General features: G+C 38.1%; 1 protein-coding gene across 3 annotated transcripts in view; it reads right to left on the reverse strand.

Moving 5' to 3' along the window:
• LOC146525853 (frizzled-3-like) overlaps nucleotides 1-20,539 on the reverse strand; it is a 33,097-nt gene that overhangs the window by 9,766 nt on the left and 2,792 nt on the right. For 2 of the 3 annotated variants that reach the window (XM_085168276.1, XM_085168282.1), the window contains exon 3: nucleotides 555-751. In XM_085168276.1, the coding sequence (XP_085024402.1) occupies nucleotides 555-751 (197 nt within the window). Of the gene's footprint in view, nucleotides 1-554; nucleotides 752-17,033; nucleotides 17,099-20,539 lie in introns of all 3 variants that reach the window. The other variant, XM_085168291.1, reaches the window with a different exon arrangement.

Here is a 20,539-nt window from a genome sequence, read left to right on the forward strand (position 1 = left end):
TTATATCTGACCCAGATAGACTGCAGGTCATAACTTCTTGCCTAAAGTTCAGTTCACCTGACACCAGTGGCCGCCTTGGGTCTCTCCTCCTCCTGCCTCCCCTTTCCCTCATCCACCTGCTGGTCTCCACCACTTGCTAATGTTACTGAATCTGTGGAAGCTCCGCGATAGCCACCACACAAAGTAACGATCCTATCTAAATTCCAGTAACGACTAACGCGTTCCTGATTTTGGCATAATAACTAGTTACCATGCTCGTTACCACAATAATAACGTAGTTACTGTAACACGTTACTTAATAACGCGTTAGTCCCAACACTGGTTATGACATTGCTCTAAACCTGTACCCTGTAGCATATATGCTGTAGATTTAATGCAGGACTATAAATCAAGCATAAGTTTCAGTCAGATGTACCTCATCTCAGCAAGTCTAAAATGACAATAAAGCTAAATTTAAAAAAAAAAAACTTTACAAAGGTGCAACAAGGAAGGAAACTAATGAAAGATTTTAGACTTTAAGTATTAAGTTGATTTAAAATATAGCAGATTCATACCTGCTGCACTCCATATCATCTGGCCAGGCTACGCCAAAAATTTCCATGAGTTTGTGGCACTCATCCTTGGCCCGCTGGCAAAGGGATCGGCATGGCATGGAAACGTGGCCGTACACAGTGCAGACTGGAGCGTATAGTGCACACAGGAACATCCTCAGATCAGCACTGCACACCAGGTTTACCATTGGATGAAAAGGCTTTGGAGGAGAAAAAGAACAAAAATTGCATAAATAAAATGTTGACACCAGTATTTTCATCTATGCAAAGCTCTTTGACATAAAAACACTGACTGTGCAAAGTAAATGATAAGTGATATCCTAATCTCAGAGCAATACCTCTAAACACTGACATTTCGTGCTGCTGGTATTCAACACTAAAGTCAGTGTTAATCAGCATGCAAAGCTTGTTATTAAACATGACATGTATGTGGATGATCCTAACACACATGCAGTGTCTTATAAATATACATTTACACACAGGCTCAGGACGTTAAATGCTATCGGCAGCACACACAAGAAGGCTCATATTTAGCCAGAAATAGACATCAAAGGGGATGGAGGGAAAGCGAGAAGGATAGCAAATAATCTTTCAGTTGCAACTTACACTACTACTCAGTATTTCATCAGCAGTTAGAGGCTTATGAAATATGTACAGCTGCAATCATATTACCACAGATCTCTTTGAAGTTGGGGACAGCAAAGGCAGACTACTGAAGGCTGGAGCTACAGCCATTTGTCAGTAAAATGAGCAAACAAACAGCAGGGCTTTTCACACATGGGAGATTATATACCCTGTTCCCTGTAGGGACAGACTTAACGGTTTAAGGATGACTTTTGACCTTCATGGTGCTGGTTAGAAGATCTCAAAACAAATTACAAGGAAAATTTACCTCATACATACTTATTACTTGCATATTAAAACAATCACATTTTAACTTGTGCACTTAATACTATTTCACAGATGCACTCATAAGTTTTAATAACATTGTGTGCACTGTGAGCAGCGTGTGAAGTGACCTGCATTTAGTCAAAGTTCATATCATCTGAAAGCACTAAAACAGAGCTTTCAGTGCATCTTTTACTAGAGACGAACTTAATCAGAGCAGAAACATGGCAGTAATGAGCGAAGACTACAGTGGTGAAACAATACATTTGCTTGACAGCACATAACACTGCATTGTGCAAATGCGTAAAGGAAAAAATGTGTTTGTGTGACACAAAACAGTAAATTTGCATTGATTGCTTATCATAACAACTACAGTGCATCCTCATATAGAGAGCATTTGTGAAAATATCCATGCACCAGTAAATGCAAGTGTGTGTTTTATGCTCATTTCTGTGTGAGGTCAGGCCTTGCGAGTATGTTTTGATCGTTCTCAATTGCCGTGTTCTAGATTTGCACACTGGAGATGATCCACCAGTAAATGGATGCAGTGGTGCATGAGACGTGTGACACAGTTTTGCGTATTGCACAAAGACAAATGTGAGTGTGTGCACACGCCACCACTCAACTTCATGAATTTTGCAACCCATGCTTCTTTTTCTTTTCTTTTCTTTTCTTTTTTTTAAATCTATTTAATGAGCAGCATGCATTGTGCCCAATGGTATGAAAACTGATCTAGAAAAATGATCATTTTATTCGGCTGTAATAATATTTAAGAAATTCTCACATAATCTTGCCTCTTCAGTGTTTTCTAAGATGCTTCAGGAGCCACACAGGAGCACACACTTCTGTTAGAATAACATGCAAACCTCAAGACATGATGGGGAAGTCCAGAGTGAAGGCTTGGCTAAATATCTAACCAATCAAATATGTCCAGTCAGTGGAAATATAGGAACTGGATTTTAGTTGTGCTGTTTATTACCTCTGCTAAGGACATTGTATGATGTTACCAGGATTAATCAATAAATTATAGACAGATTTGTATACAAATCGCATCTACCAAACTACACATCAGACTGAAGGCAGAACTATTAGGAGATGTTCTTATTCTAACATGAAAAAAAAAAGTATTTATCACACTTTTAAGTTTGCCACACTGGAATAAAAGGGTTAGGTGCAAATAATTAGAACCTGGCAGACAATTTAAGATACAGTAATTCTTTGTGTAAAAAGAAAAATCTCCAAGAAAGCCAAAAACATGATCACAGGATCAGCAGGCATCTCTTGAAACTGTTGGAGTCAAAGTGCATGAACATTCAGCCAGAGGGAGATTGCACCAATTTCACCTGCCTGGGAGGGGTACCATGCCTCAGCTGTGTGATATTAGACAGCGCATGAGTATCACTTCAGCAGTTTTGTGTTTACAGCAATCAAACGGATTAATATACAATTTAAAAAAATAATTATGACACACACTTGCATCCTCTACATTGAGATGTTGTAAAAAGACACACACACACACACACACTTTTATTTGCAGTGTAACTTTGCCTGGAAAAATTTCTAGGCCTTAAAATGAGGATATAAAGTTTAATGACTGTGTGAGAGCGTTCAATTTCTTTTTTGTACTGCGTTTAAAAACAAACAAACAAACAACCCCCCCCCCCAAACCCCCCCCCCCCCCCAAAAAAAAACCCCCACAGTACATATGTTCAGGTGGTGCCAGCTGAAACTGGAGAGTTTCAAGTGTCTGACATGAGTCATATTCACTGCAAGGATTTTACTCAGAAATAAGATGTTATGTGAGATAGTGATATAATGGATTGACACTCTTCTAAAATTCTTTAACGCCATCTAATGCTATCTCCGATGTTAACTGATAATAATGACAGTGTTAACAGGTATCCTTATTAATGTAGCAAAACATGTATTCATGCTTAATATAGAAGACAGACAAACAAGACAAGCTGCAACTGTCAGCAGCTTAAAACCTCTCCCTCACTTCTGCAGTTGGAGATGTAGCGACTGCAAAAGACAGTTTAGGATTTGATTCGGCTCATATGGTACTGTGGCTCACTGCCACAAATATCACTGCTAATTTGAATGTTTATGATAAGTGGTCTGTGATGTGACTCCAAGTACGTTGTAAATTCCTCAAATGAATTTTTAAATTTACTTGAATGTATCACTTCCCCATTTGCGTTCTCCGTTTCCGTACTGGTGCAGTCTTTCAGTAAAGTGCAGTATAATTCTTTCCAAGCCATTAAAAAAAACCCAATAAAATCTGAAAGTGTTCTGGTCCTCAGTTTCAACTCCCACCTCACTCAGCGAGCCTAAGGCCACACTTAGACGACGAGTATCTGCTTTCTGCATGAGTGTGTGTCTGCCTGCATGGGCGACTGGAGGCTTTCTTTTCCTCATACTAACTCTACAGCAAATGTGTGTGCAACTCCTTTTCTACATGTCCCCATTCTGCCCATTTTGCCAGTGCGTGTAGGTTTACATGTGCACTTGTGTGTATGCGTCAGTGTTCTTGTATTTAGCCTATGTCCCACTTATTGCGTTTCCAGTGTGTGTGCTTATGCTAGGCTTGCGTGCCTGAAAAAGTCAGCGTGTGTGTGTGCACAACTATTTTGGCAGTCAGGGCAATTGCCCCCACATCTCCTACCACAAAGAGAATATTGATATTAAGTGGTCTAACTGTGCCACCCAGCAAGAGAGAAGGGGGATGGCAATCAGCCTTCCATGGTGGGCAACTTGAGTGAATTGCTTGGCATTTTGTGTGTCAGTTGTGATGGAGGAACAGGGAAAGGAAAGCAGAATAGCCCACAAATCTGCCTTGGGGGAGAGGACAGCCTACTAAGACATGGAAAGATGTGGAAGAATGAGTAGGGTGGGGAGAAGAGGATACAACCATTGCAGTGAATCTGCTTCCTGCATTGTTTTATTTATTTTAGTCTATAGTGAACAGATGATGAAGCAAGAATAAAGTCACACTATTAAGAAAACAGGTACCTACCTTAAAAAAACCCCATGAAAAACAAAGTAAATGTACAATGCACCTCCATTAAAATCTGCAGTATACCAGCACATAGTCTTATCCATTACATATCCCAGTTAGCTAAGTTATTGAGATATCACAAATAAACTAACAGTTGCAGTCCAATACTTCAGAAAAGCAGATTATTTAAACTACTGCCATGTTTCTGCCCAAGTAAATTTGCTGGGAAATATGCAATTTAATGCATACAAAAAAAAACATCCACGAGTGAGCAAGCACACTGTGCAACAGACTGCTGTCTGCAGCTGCTGGAAAAATGCTGCTGTCATTTAAAAATCGAAAGAGTTTGTGGTGTCCTTTTTTAATCTATTTTTTTTAATATATATATATATAAATAAATAATATCTTTCCTTTCATTTTTTCAGTTTTTATATCCTTAAATGGCAGCTATATGTCAATCCTTAGTAGCACACCTACTGGAAAACAAATTTGTGAAAACTCTGGCATTACCACCATTTCTGAATGGATTCTAAAATGCAGTCCGACTAGCGCCGTGCCTTTGTTTTCATACGCACATGGCGGAAAAAGCGTGCCAGCGACAGAGAATGAGAAGGGCGAAAGCGGATCGTTGAATGAAACGGATAAACCAGAATTGGTTTGTAAAAATGCTGCAACTTCAGTGGTGTGGAACTGGTTTAGCTTTCGTCCGTCAGATACACAACAAAGCACTATTTTTGGTAGCACATGCTAGCGGGCTGTCGTTATTACCATGTTTTTTGGAAAATACGGAACATTTAAAATCAATCCTTTTAATTTTTCTGAAAATCAACAGTGCCCCTTATAATCCCGTGTGCCTTATGTATGAATTCTGGTTGTGTTTACTGACCTCGAAACAATTTCATGTGGTACACGGCGCTGGAAAATCTGTCAAATGTTTTAGTACGACTCTGTTAAGTTAGAAGCCACACCGCTTGATGGATTGTCGGAGCATTACGGCTAGCGTAGGCAGGAGCCTCGCGGAGTGATACGTACTGTGCTTCAACATAATATTACCGTATTGTGTGTGTATAACCTCTTTTTAAGTTTTGTTGATATTATACATGGTTATGCTGAGGATATGTCGGCAAATTTCCACTGGAAATGCCTTTTGGTTAAACTGTCAGCATGGATTTTGCATTTGCACTGTTAAATTTTTATATAACTTTAATGCACATAAAAAACAGCTGCTTGTTTAAGTGAAAATACGTTGATTTTTTTTTTTGCACGAATAAAGTTGTGGAGTTTTTTGTCTAGTGTCAATTATATCATCAGTTATATCGTTATCGCAAATTTTCAAATGTATATCGTGATAAATATTTCTGGTCATATCGCCCTGCTCTAAGTCGGACCTTAGATAACTGAGCCACAATTACAGAAAACATAATGTGACAAACTCATTTAACAGCCACTCACACAGGGACAAAGACACACACAGTGCAAAATACAAAAACAAAATGTTCCCTGTAGCTGCTTCACAGACAACAAGCAAGAGGAATTTTGAATCATTCCTCCCCCACAAAACTGTTTTAGTTCATCATGTCTCAATTAAGCTGCACTATTTAGGTCATCCAGCAGCATCGCAATTGGTTTTAGGTCATTGCTTTAGCTTGGGTACTCCAAAATATTAATTATCTTTCTCAATCATTGTGTCGATTTAGTTGTGTACTTTGAGTAATTGTTTTTTTTTTGCATCATACAGTCTCTCCTAAGCTTCATACACTGTCATACACTGGTGCCCTGACTCTCCCCTGCAAAACGTCTGGATACAATTTTAAATTGCTGTTCCTTTATACTCTGACCTTGACACTCCTTTCATAATGCTTCACTGTCAGCAGGTGTTGTTCATAATGTGCATTGGATTTTTTCCTCCAAGCACAGCACTGTGCATTTCAGTTCTACTTCTTTGGTTTGCTTTGTGGGATAGCAGTCATTTCCTTTATGCTGTCTTTCCATTAAAATCAATCCTATTATTCAGTGTCTTTTCTTATAGACAACAGGAACAAAGGTTTCTGTAGATGTCAATGCAGGTGTTTTTCTGTCACCTTAGGGTAACCTCATTTGGAAGCAACGGTCCTGCAGTTTGCTATTTGCAGTTTGTCCTTTGCTAGGGTTTATTAACATCCAGGTATTTAAAAATATTTCCTGATATATTCTTTTTTTTTAAAATTGTTATGTAACCTCACAATGCTGCTTCTTTAAACGTTGTGATCAAGACACCCTTTTTATTAAAAGAGCAGATACATTTAAGTATTTCTTTCTTTCCAGCCCTTAATTTGAGGGAAAAAACAAACAAACAAAAACAACAAAAACAGGAAATTAATGTTTATGTACTTGATTTTCAATTAAATTTGAAATTGTTTTATTACTTTAGTTAATCAGACTGTGTCTTCTATATTTGTGAATTACATGAAGATCAGATTACACTTGAACACTTGTGAATTATAACTGGAGATGTGCAAAAACATTTTATGCTCAGTCCCTAAAGTTTTTTTTGTTTTGTTTTTTTAAAAAACCTGACACAGTAGTCACTAGATGAATTTAAAATATTGTAATGAATAATCAAGGCTAAAGTAGGTTATAAAAAATTACTGTGTCCAGTAAAGAACATAGTTGCACAAAACGTATAGCTTAAAAAAAGTCTACAGATATCAAATGGTCACCAAACATAATTCCAAAACCTCATCCATCATGCAATACTTCAATTTGACATCTCCCCCACACAGCTTTAAAAATAGTATGAATGCTGGTTTGACCTCAGTCCCAGAGTATGTGTATTTGTGAGAAACATTTTAACATTCACAAATTTGGCTTTCATCATAGCCCTTAGTGCAGCATGAGTGCCGCTGAACCAATGGCTGTGCATGGGAAACTTATGCTTTCTGAATTTGTGGCACCCCCACTGGTATAGTTTAAAGTCCCTAACATCGAATATAACAATATTTTTAATTTAAACTGTACATTACAGTCTTAACAGTAAGAACAACATGCAGAATTTAGCCATCCATCAAAAACAGACAATGGAGGGGAAAATCAATTTTAAAAAAAATTCACATGTTGACTGTATGTGTGTGAGCAAGTGCTTGGGACAGGCAACTTTGAGTATTCACAAAGAAAAGAATGAGAACCAGAGTGGGTTTTTGAGCAAAATAAGGAAAAAGGCCCCTGACTGTTCCACCTCTTTTTCAATAGAAGGATTAAGTTTCTTTCTCTTTACTCCCTCTCTCAAAAGAAAGCCGGGGGAGGGAGAGGGAAAGAAATGAAAGGAGACTAAAAAAGCTTCAGAAAGAAAAAAGAAAGAAAGAAAAAGGAAAAACTGAGAGAAAGAAAGAGGCATGTGATAAACTTTCACCTAATGCAGGCAATACTTTTGGTAAACAGCAGATCGACAGCAAAAACTAATTTAAAGATGGAAGTGAAAGAAAAAAAACGACCAAAGTGCAAAATCAAAAAGTAGGAAAAAAATATCGGATTGAAGGGAAACTGGAATCTTTATAGCTGATCAAAGCACTTCCTTCCTCACGCTCACCAACCAATCATGCCCCTTGGGAAGGAAAAGGGGCTTACCTGGTGAATGCACGGCAAGAAAGCTCAATAAAATGATGACAATGTGTTATATATACATTATATAAACTTCTGCCTTGGGCTACTGAAATATGAAGCTCATGGTCCATGGTCAAAAATTTAGAGCCATTACATATTTCCGTTTTTCTCATTTATTTTCCTTATGACACACTAACATATTTTTTGTGAATGATACACAATCAGATGGTGAGCTGCTTTGTGCCCTTACATTTTTCAAATATCTTAACATTGTTCTACCACAATGTCAATAAAGCTGGCCTCACCACAACTCATTACAAACGAGTTAACACCCTTGCCGTCCAATATTCCCAACTGGCCATTCAACTAATTAAATTTGTTTTCGTTGCCCAACTCCCCTTTTTTCCTTACTTTTCCTCTCCCCCTCCAAAGCAGCCAAGAACAGTTAACTGGAAACAGGATTCATATCCAAATATTAACATTTGTTTTTTGGATCTCTAATATCTTTGAGTAGTCAGTTTAGCCAGTCTATGTGTGTGTGCGTATGTGGATTTTGTAGAAAATCCAGTTAGCCAACTTTGCAGAAACTCAGACACTTCGTCAACTGTTGAGGGAGGGGTAGAGGGAAAAGAAAAAAAAAAGTGGAATGGGAAAAAGAGCGGCGGTTTCTCGGTGGATTAGGGAGTCAAATGGATTGGAAAGAGTGTTTAGAGTGTGAGAAGCCCAGACGAACACACGCACACTTCCTGAAACTGTCACCAGCTTTGTGTTGTGGTCAAATCAAGGTGACAGGCTGGTGAGCAAAAGCCTCCAGTGAAATGGCTTCTGAACTGGCAAGTAATGCTTTTTTCTAACCCCTCCCCCCAAATGCCCTATACTTTTAAATCAATGTGTCTAATTTAACTTTCTGACATGCGTGACTAACAAATGCACAATAATTAATTTAGTTCTTAGCTTACACAAAGAGTTTTGTTTTTTCCCCCGCCCTCGCCACGGAATAGTTATATTGGGATACATAATGCTCAATAACAAGCTTTTAGATATTAATCGTGATGCCAAAAAATTGGTTACATGGCTGTTAAACCCAGAAATATCTAATATTAATGCATTTTTACATTTAGTAATAAATTCTCTAAGAAACTTGTAGATTATATGTTTTACTAATGTATCATTTTTATACGCACTTTCTCTATAAAGCCACCTCAATCTGCCTGTAAATTAACAGTACTAAAATGCTGATCTTTTGATGCACTGCTAGAAGATATGACTTCTTTCACCTCTGATGCACGAAAGGGAATTTAGAGAAGACAAATCAAGCTTTTGCCTACTAAACCTTAGCAAAGCCCATCTGGACACATCACCATCACACGCTCTGGATTTCTTTTCCTTCCTCTCTTCCAATCTCTGTCTCACACACAACTCACTCTCAAATGAGCCAGGCAGGCCCTGCAGCACAAATTGCTGTCAGACCACATCGGCTCTACTTCCATTAGCCATCTTAAACATAACATCCCTGCAACATCCCCACTCCACTAAGCTATGAGAACTAGATCGTGTATTTCTCTCCTGCTTACTGCGGGAACTAAAAAGCTCCTCTTTGCGTTAGCCTCTCTTCCTGCCACTTGATCCTTCCACACACTCAAGACTGTTAACAGCATCCTCCTTTAATGCTCCCATACATTAAAGCCAATCACACTGTCTTCTCTTGCTCTATTGTGCAAGAGAAGTGCATTATTGCAGTTCACAGTCACGTAGACTACATACTCCCTCTCCTTGTATCAGCTCACCTCCTGTTTTCTTACTGACGCCTAGTTTTTCTCCACTTTTACCAGATAGAATTAATCCCATAGCTATCTGATAAAAATGTACACGTGATTAATGCGTTCATAAAGAAATCCACACACACAGTCTCTCTGCGGCTAAGTCCCTGCTCCCTCTCTTCTTTCACATGCTTGTGAGAGACGCAGGCGTTGGCCATGAATAGATGAACTGCACACACTGTGATGCTCTCCTCCCTAATCTCTGAAAAGACAGTTAAAGAAGGGGCAGCGTTCTCTCACACCCTCTCCTCTTTTCATTCAGTTGTTCGTTTATCCATGTCTATCCGTCGTTCGCTCGGGAGGACCAGACAAAGCCGCAAATGGCATTCCCCTTCACGTTCACTTCCCCTCCTCCTATCTTCTTTCTCTCGTATTCATGTCTTATTTTTCTTGCCTCCCATTTACTCCCTGCAATTATGCTGACACGCACTTGTCCACCTCTACCTCTCCTTTTCCTTTTTTACTCTTCCAACATCAGCATTCATCGACTCCCCCACCCCCCTTCATTTTATGTTCAACAAAAACTATTTAACCAAACTATAAACATCCAAAATCTCCTCTGTGTGAATAATCCAGTGGTGCACATTCCTTGATTAGCAATCAACCTGCTAACGTTTTATTGTAATGTGCAAGAAAAGGTGCTAAATTATTTATGCCTTGCACAAGATATGTCGGCGCAATCAGTGAACATGGATTTAAGCATTTTCTATCCACTTAAAACCTCAACAATCTTTAAATGTTATATTCATATTTATATTATAGACATATATATATATATATATATATATATATATATATATATATAAAATAAAATATATATGGCTGTTTCTGTATATTTATATTAACAGAAACAAACATGTTTTGCTCAATTTCTTTATCCACAGCTTTTCCTACTGTAAACTTATAACAAATTCCCATCTCACTTACAACAAATTAGATGAGACAAAACACAACACTGTCTCTTTCTGAACATGGTGAACAAATTTCTTGCAAGACAAACTGAGAAGAAGAAAAAGGAGTAGACACATCTTTCATATAATCAGCTGTTGGAAAGGGTTACTGGTATTACCTATGCTAAGAAGAGATCCATTTAATTATCTATGACACAGTCTGAAATTACATCTTTCTTCAGTGATGTCTAGCAAAGGCAGACATGGCTGACTGGAGAAAGAGAAAATTATGGGTTGTCTTTGCCTTATGCTTTATATTACCAGCAACTGCTGTTTCATTAGTGTGGGTGGAGAGACGCAGCTACACCATGTTTCTCAGTGATTACACTGCTCTGACTGTAAACATCACAGATTTTTAAGACTTCCGATGACTCGTCCAATCTTCAAAGACAAATAGCACTCCAGGGCAATTTGTATTGTTCAACCAAATGACTTAGCTACAAGTATGAATCTCCAATTTCCTCCCTTTTCCCTGTTATTTGCAGTTCTTCCCCTCCTTAGTTTATTTTAGAGCATGCACTCATCTAATTTCCCTCTGCTCCCTTCCTCTGCCTGCCTGTCTCCCTCCATTCCTCCCTTTCCTTCTCTGCCTATTTAACTACCATGGCAACAGGTGATGTAGAGACTCTCACAGGACCATGTCTCATTGCAGATAAAGCAAACACACGTTCACCCACACTCACATTGTGGCAGGACTCTTTCGATCGGCGAACCATCCAGAAAGTATAGCAACGCTCGCACGAGGAGCGACACGGAGAAGGTGTGAAAGTGAGAACAAAAGAAACTGAGAAGCGTAGGAGAGAGGGTCAAATGAAATGATAGAGATGTAGGTGGGGAGCCAAGAGTGTGACAGCTGAAGCAGATCACCCACACATGTCCTAACACCATCTAAGCCGCCTGTGCATCCATCTGCTACAACTTGCATCTATGTTTTATTAGAGTATGAGAAAAAACTCAATTTCTAGCATCTGGATAATCTTTGATATTTTGCAGAACATATACATTTGAATAATATATTTATATACGTGTATATATTTAAAACAATACATTTTGGAGTTCATGTTTAGTGTAATAAATTATTTTCATTAGGAGGCATCTGTATGAGCATTCCTCAGAGTGCAATTAAATCACATAACTACATAAAAACCTCTGTTAATATCCTGTTTCATGAACGGCCTGTGTTTATTTTAAACTACCACGCCAGAGGAAAAACCATTGTTTCTTTGTTCACTGTCTTCATTTGTTCTGTTTACTAGTTGTATTGTTGTCAGTGCATTTTGTTTTTATTAATAAAAAAATTACATGAGAACACCACATAGAAGCAGAAAAAACAATAACGATCACAGCACAGGTATATTGATTACAAGTGGTACAGCAATGTAAAAGAGGCGGACCTCTAAAAGATCCTGGAAAAATGAGAAGGAGGAGCGGAAGAGGGATTAATTTGGTATCAGATTGAGTGGAATTTTGTGGTTGAAAATACAGCAAACAGAAGTGCAGTGCAAGTTATTGCTTGTTAGCATTAGTATGTGATCTCAGAATGCTTTTTTAAAAATTATTTCATACCATTCAGTTTTTAAAAAGTGCGCATAAAAAAAGGCTACAATTTTTTGTAGGTTGGAAGTTCTATAGGCAGCAATACACGCAAGCGTACTTTTTATGACAAAACATGGTAGAATGTCTGAAAAGCAGTTCAGTTGTTCTTTATAGTTACAAAACTATTCAATAATCCTGTATACATTTTATGTACAAGAGAGCTATTTTTGGAGGATTGAGAGCTGAATGTGGCTCACATAAGTGCGCAATTAGTAGCGCTAGAGCTTTTAATGCTGACCTGCAGTGAGCTGAAAACACTAGAGCTGCCTCGTGTTGAGTGGCTTTGCGTGAGAAGGGGATCAATGCTGGTGTGTTTGTGTATGTGTGTATGTTAGTGTGAAGCTGGGTTAAATATCTCTCGATGGTTGCACACACACATTTCCACACACAGTTCTGTAGCTGGGTCATGCATTCAGATTAAGTCCATAAGACATGGATAACCTATATTAATGTGTTTCCAAGGGAAACATGTCAACTGAACTGATAGACCTCAGTACAGAACCCACACACAGAAATAGGAAGATGTGCACTGAGGCATACATGCAGTGGAGGTGATGGATTAACAAACCATGCAAGTACCCCAAAGCTGATATTACATAATCATCTGGATGGTCTGGAAAAAACAACAGATGGTTGTCATAAACATGGGGAAAAAAAGGGAGAGAAAGATGGATTTAAGGGGAAAAATGATTTTATATGTTTTAGCTTATTACAGATTACACTATTGCCTTTTTTATTTTTATTAAAAGGACAAAATCATTATAAAAATGTAAAACCTTATGGTAAAGGTGATAGAAGTCCTTTAAAAAGAGAATAATAATTGTTAGGCAATACGGTTTTCTTTTTCTTTTTTCTTGCCTAATACTTTAAAAAATTTTCAGCTTCATTTTAAAACAGCATTATTGGTGTAACACACAGACAATGTTATTAGGTTAGGGAATTCCAACAATTATGGTTCTTATTTTCATTGCAAATATCTGTTTTACTATATTTACAGCAGGGTACAGAGCAGCGTTTGAGAAACGGGAAAATCTCTCCAATCTCTCCTTAAATCTTTCTTTACAAAGCATTGTGAGGCATTGTGAGGGTGGATAAGCATAGTGGAAGCTATGTAGATGGGAACATTGTGCCAAAAAATAGGGCCAGGCAGTGCCTTTGTTCTGCACATAAATAAATGATTGCTTCATTTAGGCTGGTGGCTTCAATAGACTGTCAGAACAAGTAACATAATCAAGTGTTCAACTGAAACAAACAGGAACTTTTAAACTGAATGAGGACCTGTCTCTCTCTTGGGGAGTGAATAGGGTAATAAGCCTCTTCAGATGCTCTGAACATGCACACACTAACACACACGGCATAGCACAAACTCAACCAACCCATCACATGCTCACAAACGCACTTCTATAACAACTAATTCCCTCTTTCGTATTCACATATGCACAACGTTTAAAAAAAACAAAAAACACAAAAAAACAGCTCACACTTAAGCACAACAAGCCTCCAACTCACTAGATTTGGCATGCACACACACACTTTCTGTTGCAGGGACCTGGTAGCCCCAGTGTGGTCGTTCTTAAACAGAGCAGTCTTATTTTGAACGACAGGACCCCATGGTGAGAGAAACACAAACAGCGGAGACAGTAGAGTCTAAAGTCTTTACACAACCCGTCACTCTGTCAGAATTTCCCTCCATTTAGTTTCTGACATTCTCTTTCTGCTCTACTGCCCCACATATTTTCTTCTTTTAACCCTTTATCCCTTTCTTCTACCTCCAGTTCTTTTGGTGACCTCAACGGATTAAACTACCTCTGCAGCACGCATGTGCCCAAATGTTTGCTCACCACATCTGAGTTTAGGGTATCATGATAAAGGTGTAAAATGGGAATTTAACCCCACATGGATGCATGTATATAAGCATTAGATCATTTCAAACTGGCTGCCCTCCTGAACTAGGTTATAAAACAAAGGTGTTGTTGTGGTGTAGGAAAAGCTCTTAAGCATCTTTTCGTAATAATTAAGTATGCAAAGACCTGCTTGTCACTTCATCATATTCACACTATTGGTGCCTTTGAGCTTACAACTGACCTCATGCTTGAATATATGTTTTACAGGTTACACAGAATATATTAACAACCCAAACTCCAGTCAAATAGTAGTTCTTAACATTGTTGGACATTTTTTAAATACCTGTCTAAATAAGCTGGATTCAGCAGTGGATTAAAAGGAATTCAGTGCTTAGCAACGAGTTTAGGAAAACTATTCAGTCTCTCTCTCTTCTCAGTCTGAATGCTGCATTACCCTGAGGAGTGAAAAAAGAAAAACCCAAAAACGCTCCACCAGCTTTTATCGGTAATACGTTTAAGATGTCAGCACTAGTTCATAAATGTCATTTGCTGTAGCAAAGAAAAGTGACTACTGGTCAGTTGCATACTAAGAAGAGTCTAATAAAACTGAAGTAAATAAAAAACAAGTTCTCTACCTAAAAGTGATTTCTCCAAAATGCATGATTTTGTGGTGTAAACCTACTAAACAACCAATATAATTTTGCTTTAGATGCACTATGCTATACTGTAGAGTAAAACAAGGCCTTCTTTAAATCTCTCTTAAAATTAAATATATCGAATGATATTGCATGAGCTTTACTAACTTAAAAGTGATTCTATACAACAGGAACAAAAAAGAAAATTAGATGATGTAAGTAGGAGGATAAGAAATAATTTATCCCAAAAGCTTGAAATTACTTTAACGTCAATAACTAATAACTCAATAAAGCTCAATAAATAATAAACAAATGCAATATCACAGAATAAAACAGGGCAGACAGGGGTCAGTTATAATAAATCAAATAGCAATCAATATCAATTTTATTGATATAGCAACAAATTACAATAGTAGTCGCCTCAAGGTGCTTTATTTTGAAAAGGTAAAGACCCTACAATAATAGGACAGAATTAAAAGTTAAATAGGTATAGTAGGTGTGAGGCGATAAAGATTTTCTATTGTTGTGGCACTGGAGCTGAAACTGATGTTAGATTAAGTGTTCAGTGTGCAGAAGGTCTACATTATCCATTAATTATCCATAGCCATTCACCACAGCCACGGCCATTTGATGACCTCTGTGTCAGACAGTGTGTTGATTCATGCAGCATCATCAAATGACAAGTTCCCTCAGTGAGTTAACATGAATGTTTTCCAACAGCTAGTAATTCAATATCCAGACCTCAGAAACGCTAATTCTTAGTAACATCTCTGTGATTACACTGAATTTCAGTGGCAACTAGAGCAATCACTCCACATTTATTTTTACCACTCAGAATAATGTTCTATGTCACCCTAAAAATCCCAAAGCCAGGTACGGGCACACTCTGGTCTGGCAATTTGTGAGTGTGGCAACATGAAGCACATTCAGCTGCACGCACTCTGCTCCTTCTTCTCACCGTGCAATTACTGACCATGTTAGAAAATAACAAAAATGCCCGACTGAGTGTTTTGACATTTCTTGTTTTAACTTTAACCTAATTTAGTAAAAAAGAATCATTTTGATATTGAAAACTGCTAGACTGATAGACGTGAATGACCTCTGACCTAAATTCCATCATAATTAAATGCAAAACTAATAACTTGAAGGGTAACTCTGATCAAGCATCAGAGAGACATCTGAGCTCTGACAGCCTCAGGCACAGCAGTTGTATTGAGGCATAGTTATTTATTTATATATAACAAAAGATCTGTTTCATGGCCAGCTCAGTTTTCTTTAGCTGCAACCAAACAGCCTCTCTGTCATGCCACCTTTCTTTACATCCACAGCAGATATACTATATACAAATCAACATAAAGTCTGTAGAGATAATATAGTTTTAACCCACTTTGCAGTGTCATAGTTTCCATGTCTTAAAGTAAGGAGGATGTACTTGGGTAAACAAGAAGACATCCGTGGGCCGCCCAATCTGTTATGACCACGCAGACTTGTCAATGCAGAAATGCACTAAAATTCCCCAACAATTTATGTCTCCTCCGAGTGTGCATAAAAACAGTTAGGAAAACAACTATTCATCTGTGGTGTCCACAGCTGTCCCCCCGTATGTCCACAAGCAAATATAATCCCAGCCTTGACTGCTTCAGTAAGGGGATCTGGTGGGTCTGTTATGGGGTGGTTCCACTTATCCCCTCAATGTGAAGGTTCGCTGGAAAGCAAAATGTTTTTCTAGTTAATCACTTTCATTTAATAATGAAACATTTCTATAATGGTGGAAGTAGTCTCTTGCAGGTTATCAATGCCCCCTACATAGAGACAGAGTGTCAAAAAAAGCCTTAATATGTAAAGCCAGAATTTGAACTGCCCTTCATAGTCACTACAGCACAACCCAGTTAAAAACCTAAGGAAGGTCGGGTAGTGACTTCATCACTGGTGCAATGAAGCAGCTCGGGCAGCAAATGGTAATCCAACACCTTACTAAGATCGCAGATGTTGTTTTTTCCTGTAATTTATAACGTGTCTGTAATTTTAGGGAGACTTTTTCAGGAAATAAATCTCCACTTTTAAGGAAAACCCCAGATTAAGTTAGAGCCATGTTATCAGTTTCCATCTCTTAGTGATGATACTCAATCCCTGTGATGTCATATGTCTGAACTGTGTCTAACATGCACAGACCTCAAGTACCACGTCCTCTGGGAGCCCTATCATGCTGCGGCAGATGGACAGTATAGATTGGATTCCTTAGTGACAATGCAGACACAAAAGCATGGAAGCATGTGAGTGCATGCAACAACACTCCCAAATAAATATTTTCATTTGTTACCCAAGCACCCTTTTCCCATTTTAAAATTCATCTCCTTACTCTTAAAAAAACCCCTCCTTATATTTCTGACTTTCCCACCAAGTTTGATCGTGTTTAATTGACTATTGTGGCAGATGGATGGCCGACAGTCTGTGGGACTCAATGTCATCATTGTGGAACTGAGCGAGAGATTAGCAGTTAGTTAGCACTAGTGAGAGATGACAGCTGGCACTGTTAACCTCCCCTCTTTCTGCCTCTCTCTCCCTCTCTCATACACACTCACACTCAAACAGGAAATGCTGGAGTCGAATCAGCCTTTAGCCAGGCTCAGCAATTATACACATGAAACATACTGATCAGTACTTAGAGCTTGTCAATGAAGCGCTAAATAAATGTGTCCTGGATTTATCATGAACACACTCTGGGAAGATCCTTTTACGGCTTTGCTTTTAACTTAAAAAGGAAGGAAAATGTTATATTTTCAGCGTCAATCAAGTCTCCAGACTCTCCGAATGTACAACAGAGGACCATTTCAAATACAAAAATGTCTCTAAAATCCAGCTCTGTGACTCAGAGAAGCTTGACTGACAACAGACAGGATCATAACATGACAGCTCACTGCTTGTCTGCTTTGCAAGAAAGCCAAGACACGAAAGCTTTGCCACTGAGGCAGAGAAAACATTCATCATGTGATTTGACCCGAAAAAATGACTACAACAGCTGCTTAGAATGGCTCCAGTTTCATTAAGGCATCTGAAGTGCTTCACGCAGCTTTGGCAGCAGTTGTTTATTTTACATTTTGTTACAAGAAAAAAAAACAAAAACAAATGGACACACACCTGATGATGCTTCTTAATGAATCACTTCTACTTGTCCAGTTATTAAATAATTTCTAAACTCTTACAAAAGCCTGAAACCAGAACTAGTTCTGGTTGTCTAATCTTTGTTAAAATGTACTGATGCTATGCAGGAAGGAAAATGCCAAATTAGGCAGATTAGGTCTTTGCAGTTTGTTTGCCAGAAGGATTACACAAAAGCTACAAAGTTACATTTCACAAAACTACTTGGAGTGGTGAAGCATAGGCAAAAGAAATAAATAGCTTTACACCCAATAAATTTGGTGTAAAGCTGGAAAATGGTAAACTGGCCCAGGGATTCTCTCCTTAAGCATCCTTTTTGTATAAATATAATTATGCAGACAAAGAACATTCACGTGTTTACCCCACTGTTTTGCTGCTGGTGAACAGCTGCTTGAGAGCAGAAAGTTCAACTAATAATGCTATAACACAAATGGCAGGGTAATTTAATCACCCCAGTAAGGGTTTTCTTGGAAAAGAGAAAAGCTGTAGTGGCTGTAAGGTATGTGGGCACTCAAGAATCTGCAGAAATTGTGTTTATTACTTCAAATTTTAAGAATTTCATAGAGTCTGTAAAATGACTTAATGTGCCAACACGCTATAGCTTTCAAATAAGGATGCCAGTATTGGAACAATAGGAACATTTGAGGAGTGGAAATGCAACACAAAATTCACCATCAAGTTCTGGTACTCCAGTTTTATATATCACGATACTAGACTAACCAAAGCACACAATCAAAAATTGTAATCACTACCAAATAAAGTACAAATGCAATTTCAAGATGGCTCACAAACTGAGCACTAACACACATGCCCATAAACACCAGCACATGCATATATATCCCTGTGAGCACACACGTTTGTATTATGCAGCCAGTGTCCAACGAGATATTATTAAATTACCTCCAGGGATCCCACCAGGACTACCATGCCTGGTCACAGCAGACCAGAGAAGGGAAGCTAACAGGGCTCATGTTGCTACTCAACCATCTTCAGAAAGCTGTCTCTTCCATGACTGCAAGGAGACTGAGGGTGTCAGTTACTTGGCTCCTTCATCTGGGTCAAATCAAGTTCAACAACAGACGCTTCTCACAATCTTTAACACAGCATGTTTTGACATGATGCTTGGGAGTTGACTTGATATAAACAGTTGCATGCTCCTTAATGTGCTGAATGAATCCTATGACTGTAGGGGTATTAGAATCCATTCAAAACACATTTCTGTCAATCCAGAATAAAGCTGTTTTTCCTAATCCCCTTATTTTTTTTAAAGAGAAATAACAAGTGTATGACAGCAGCGAGTCTGACAGTCTCCTGCACAACATATCCTGACATAAAATACACTAGAAATCCCTTTCTTTGATCTAATATTAAGAGGGCAAAACAGAGAATTTGGACTTGAGCCTTTGCCTGACATTCATCTTGTTTTGACATGGGAAAATATTAACTAAACATGAACTAAAAATAAAAATCCCCAAAGATTAAACATGCAAAAAGCACAGCCAGCATAGGCCTTTTCAACAGGGGTAATTTAATACGCCAACTATGAACAGCTGGAGGCAGATTTAATTCAACTGATTGTGTGCGTTACTGTTCCATGTTTTTAAACCACAGACCACCAGTTGCAAAGCAGCCAAAACATGGGTAAAAGTATGCCAAACGTGTAATGGGATTTCATTCTACAGCCCTGGAAATTTGTAAAAAACCCAAACCGACCAAAGGACTGCAGAGTATAACGACTTGGCCTGAATTTTCCCCTAAAAGAGACTTGAACATGTCTATAAGGATTTTACCTTTTTGTTTGCAGTAAATTATCCTTTTCATCATTCCTCTTTTTCACAAGGAATTACTAAGCAGCACTAAAGTAATTTAATATACCCAAACAAGTCCACATCCCAAGTACAGTGGTTTATGTTGCCTGTGGTACTAAAAAAAATAGTTGCTACAAGCAAGTAATTGTTTAGTCACCAAGAAACACCTTTCTTGCTCTTCGGGAGTAACAAAAGAGTAGGAAAGGGAGGTAACACGATACAGATGGATAGTGTGAGTCTACTATTGCTCTCAGACAGTGTGTAACACAGTACTCTTTGCCACTCTATTGCTTAAAACCGATGCCCTTAAACAAAGAAGTATTTATTTGGAAATAAATTCCATAACCACCATATTGAAATATATTTTATTGCTGCTAATTATGCCTGTATGATGTAAGGAAAACTTTGCAATGGTGACATGAATCTCATTATATATAGTGTGCATATTAGCTGACCAGTTTGTATGTCTAACTGATCCCAAACATTGAAAACCCTATAACAACTGAATTAAAAAATAAATAAATTTTATATATATATATATATATATATATATATATATATATATGTGTGTGTGAATGCATGGAGCGTGTGAATGAAAATTACTGCTCTTATTCACTGCATTTTAGACTGCATTTTGCATGGTGTTTATTGAGAATGTTTATACTGACAGGACAATGAAAATAAGCTGTGTTGGTTAGCAGTACAGCAGAT

Source organism: Neolamprologus multifasciatus, chromosome 1, assembly GCF_963576455.1.
Source record: "Neolamprologus multifasciatus chromosome 1, fNeoMul1.2, whole genome shotgun sequence".
NCBI classification, from domain to species: domain Eukaryota; kingdom Metazoa; phylum Chordata; class Actinopteri; order Cichliformes; family Cichlidae; genus Neolamprologus; species Neolamprologus multifasciatus.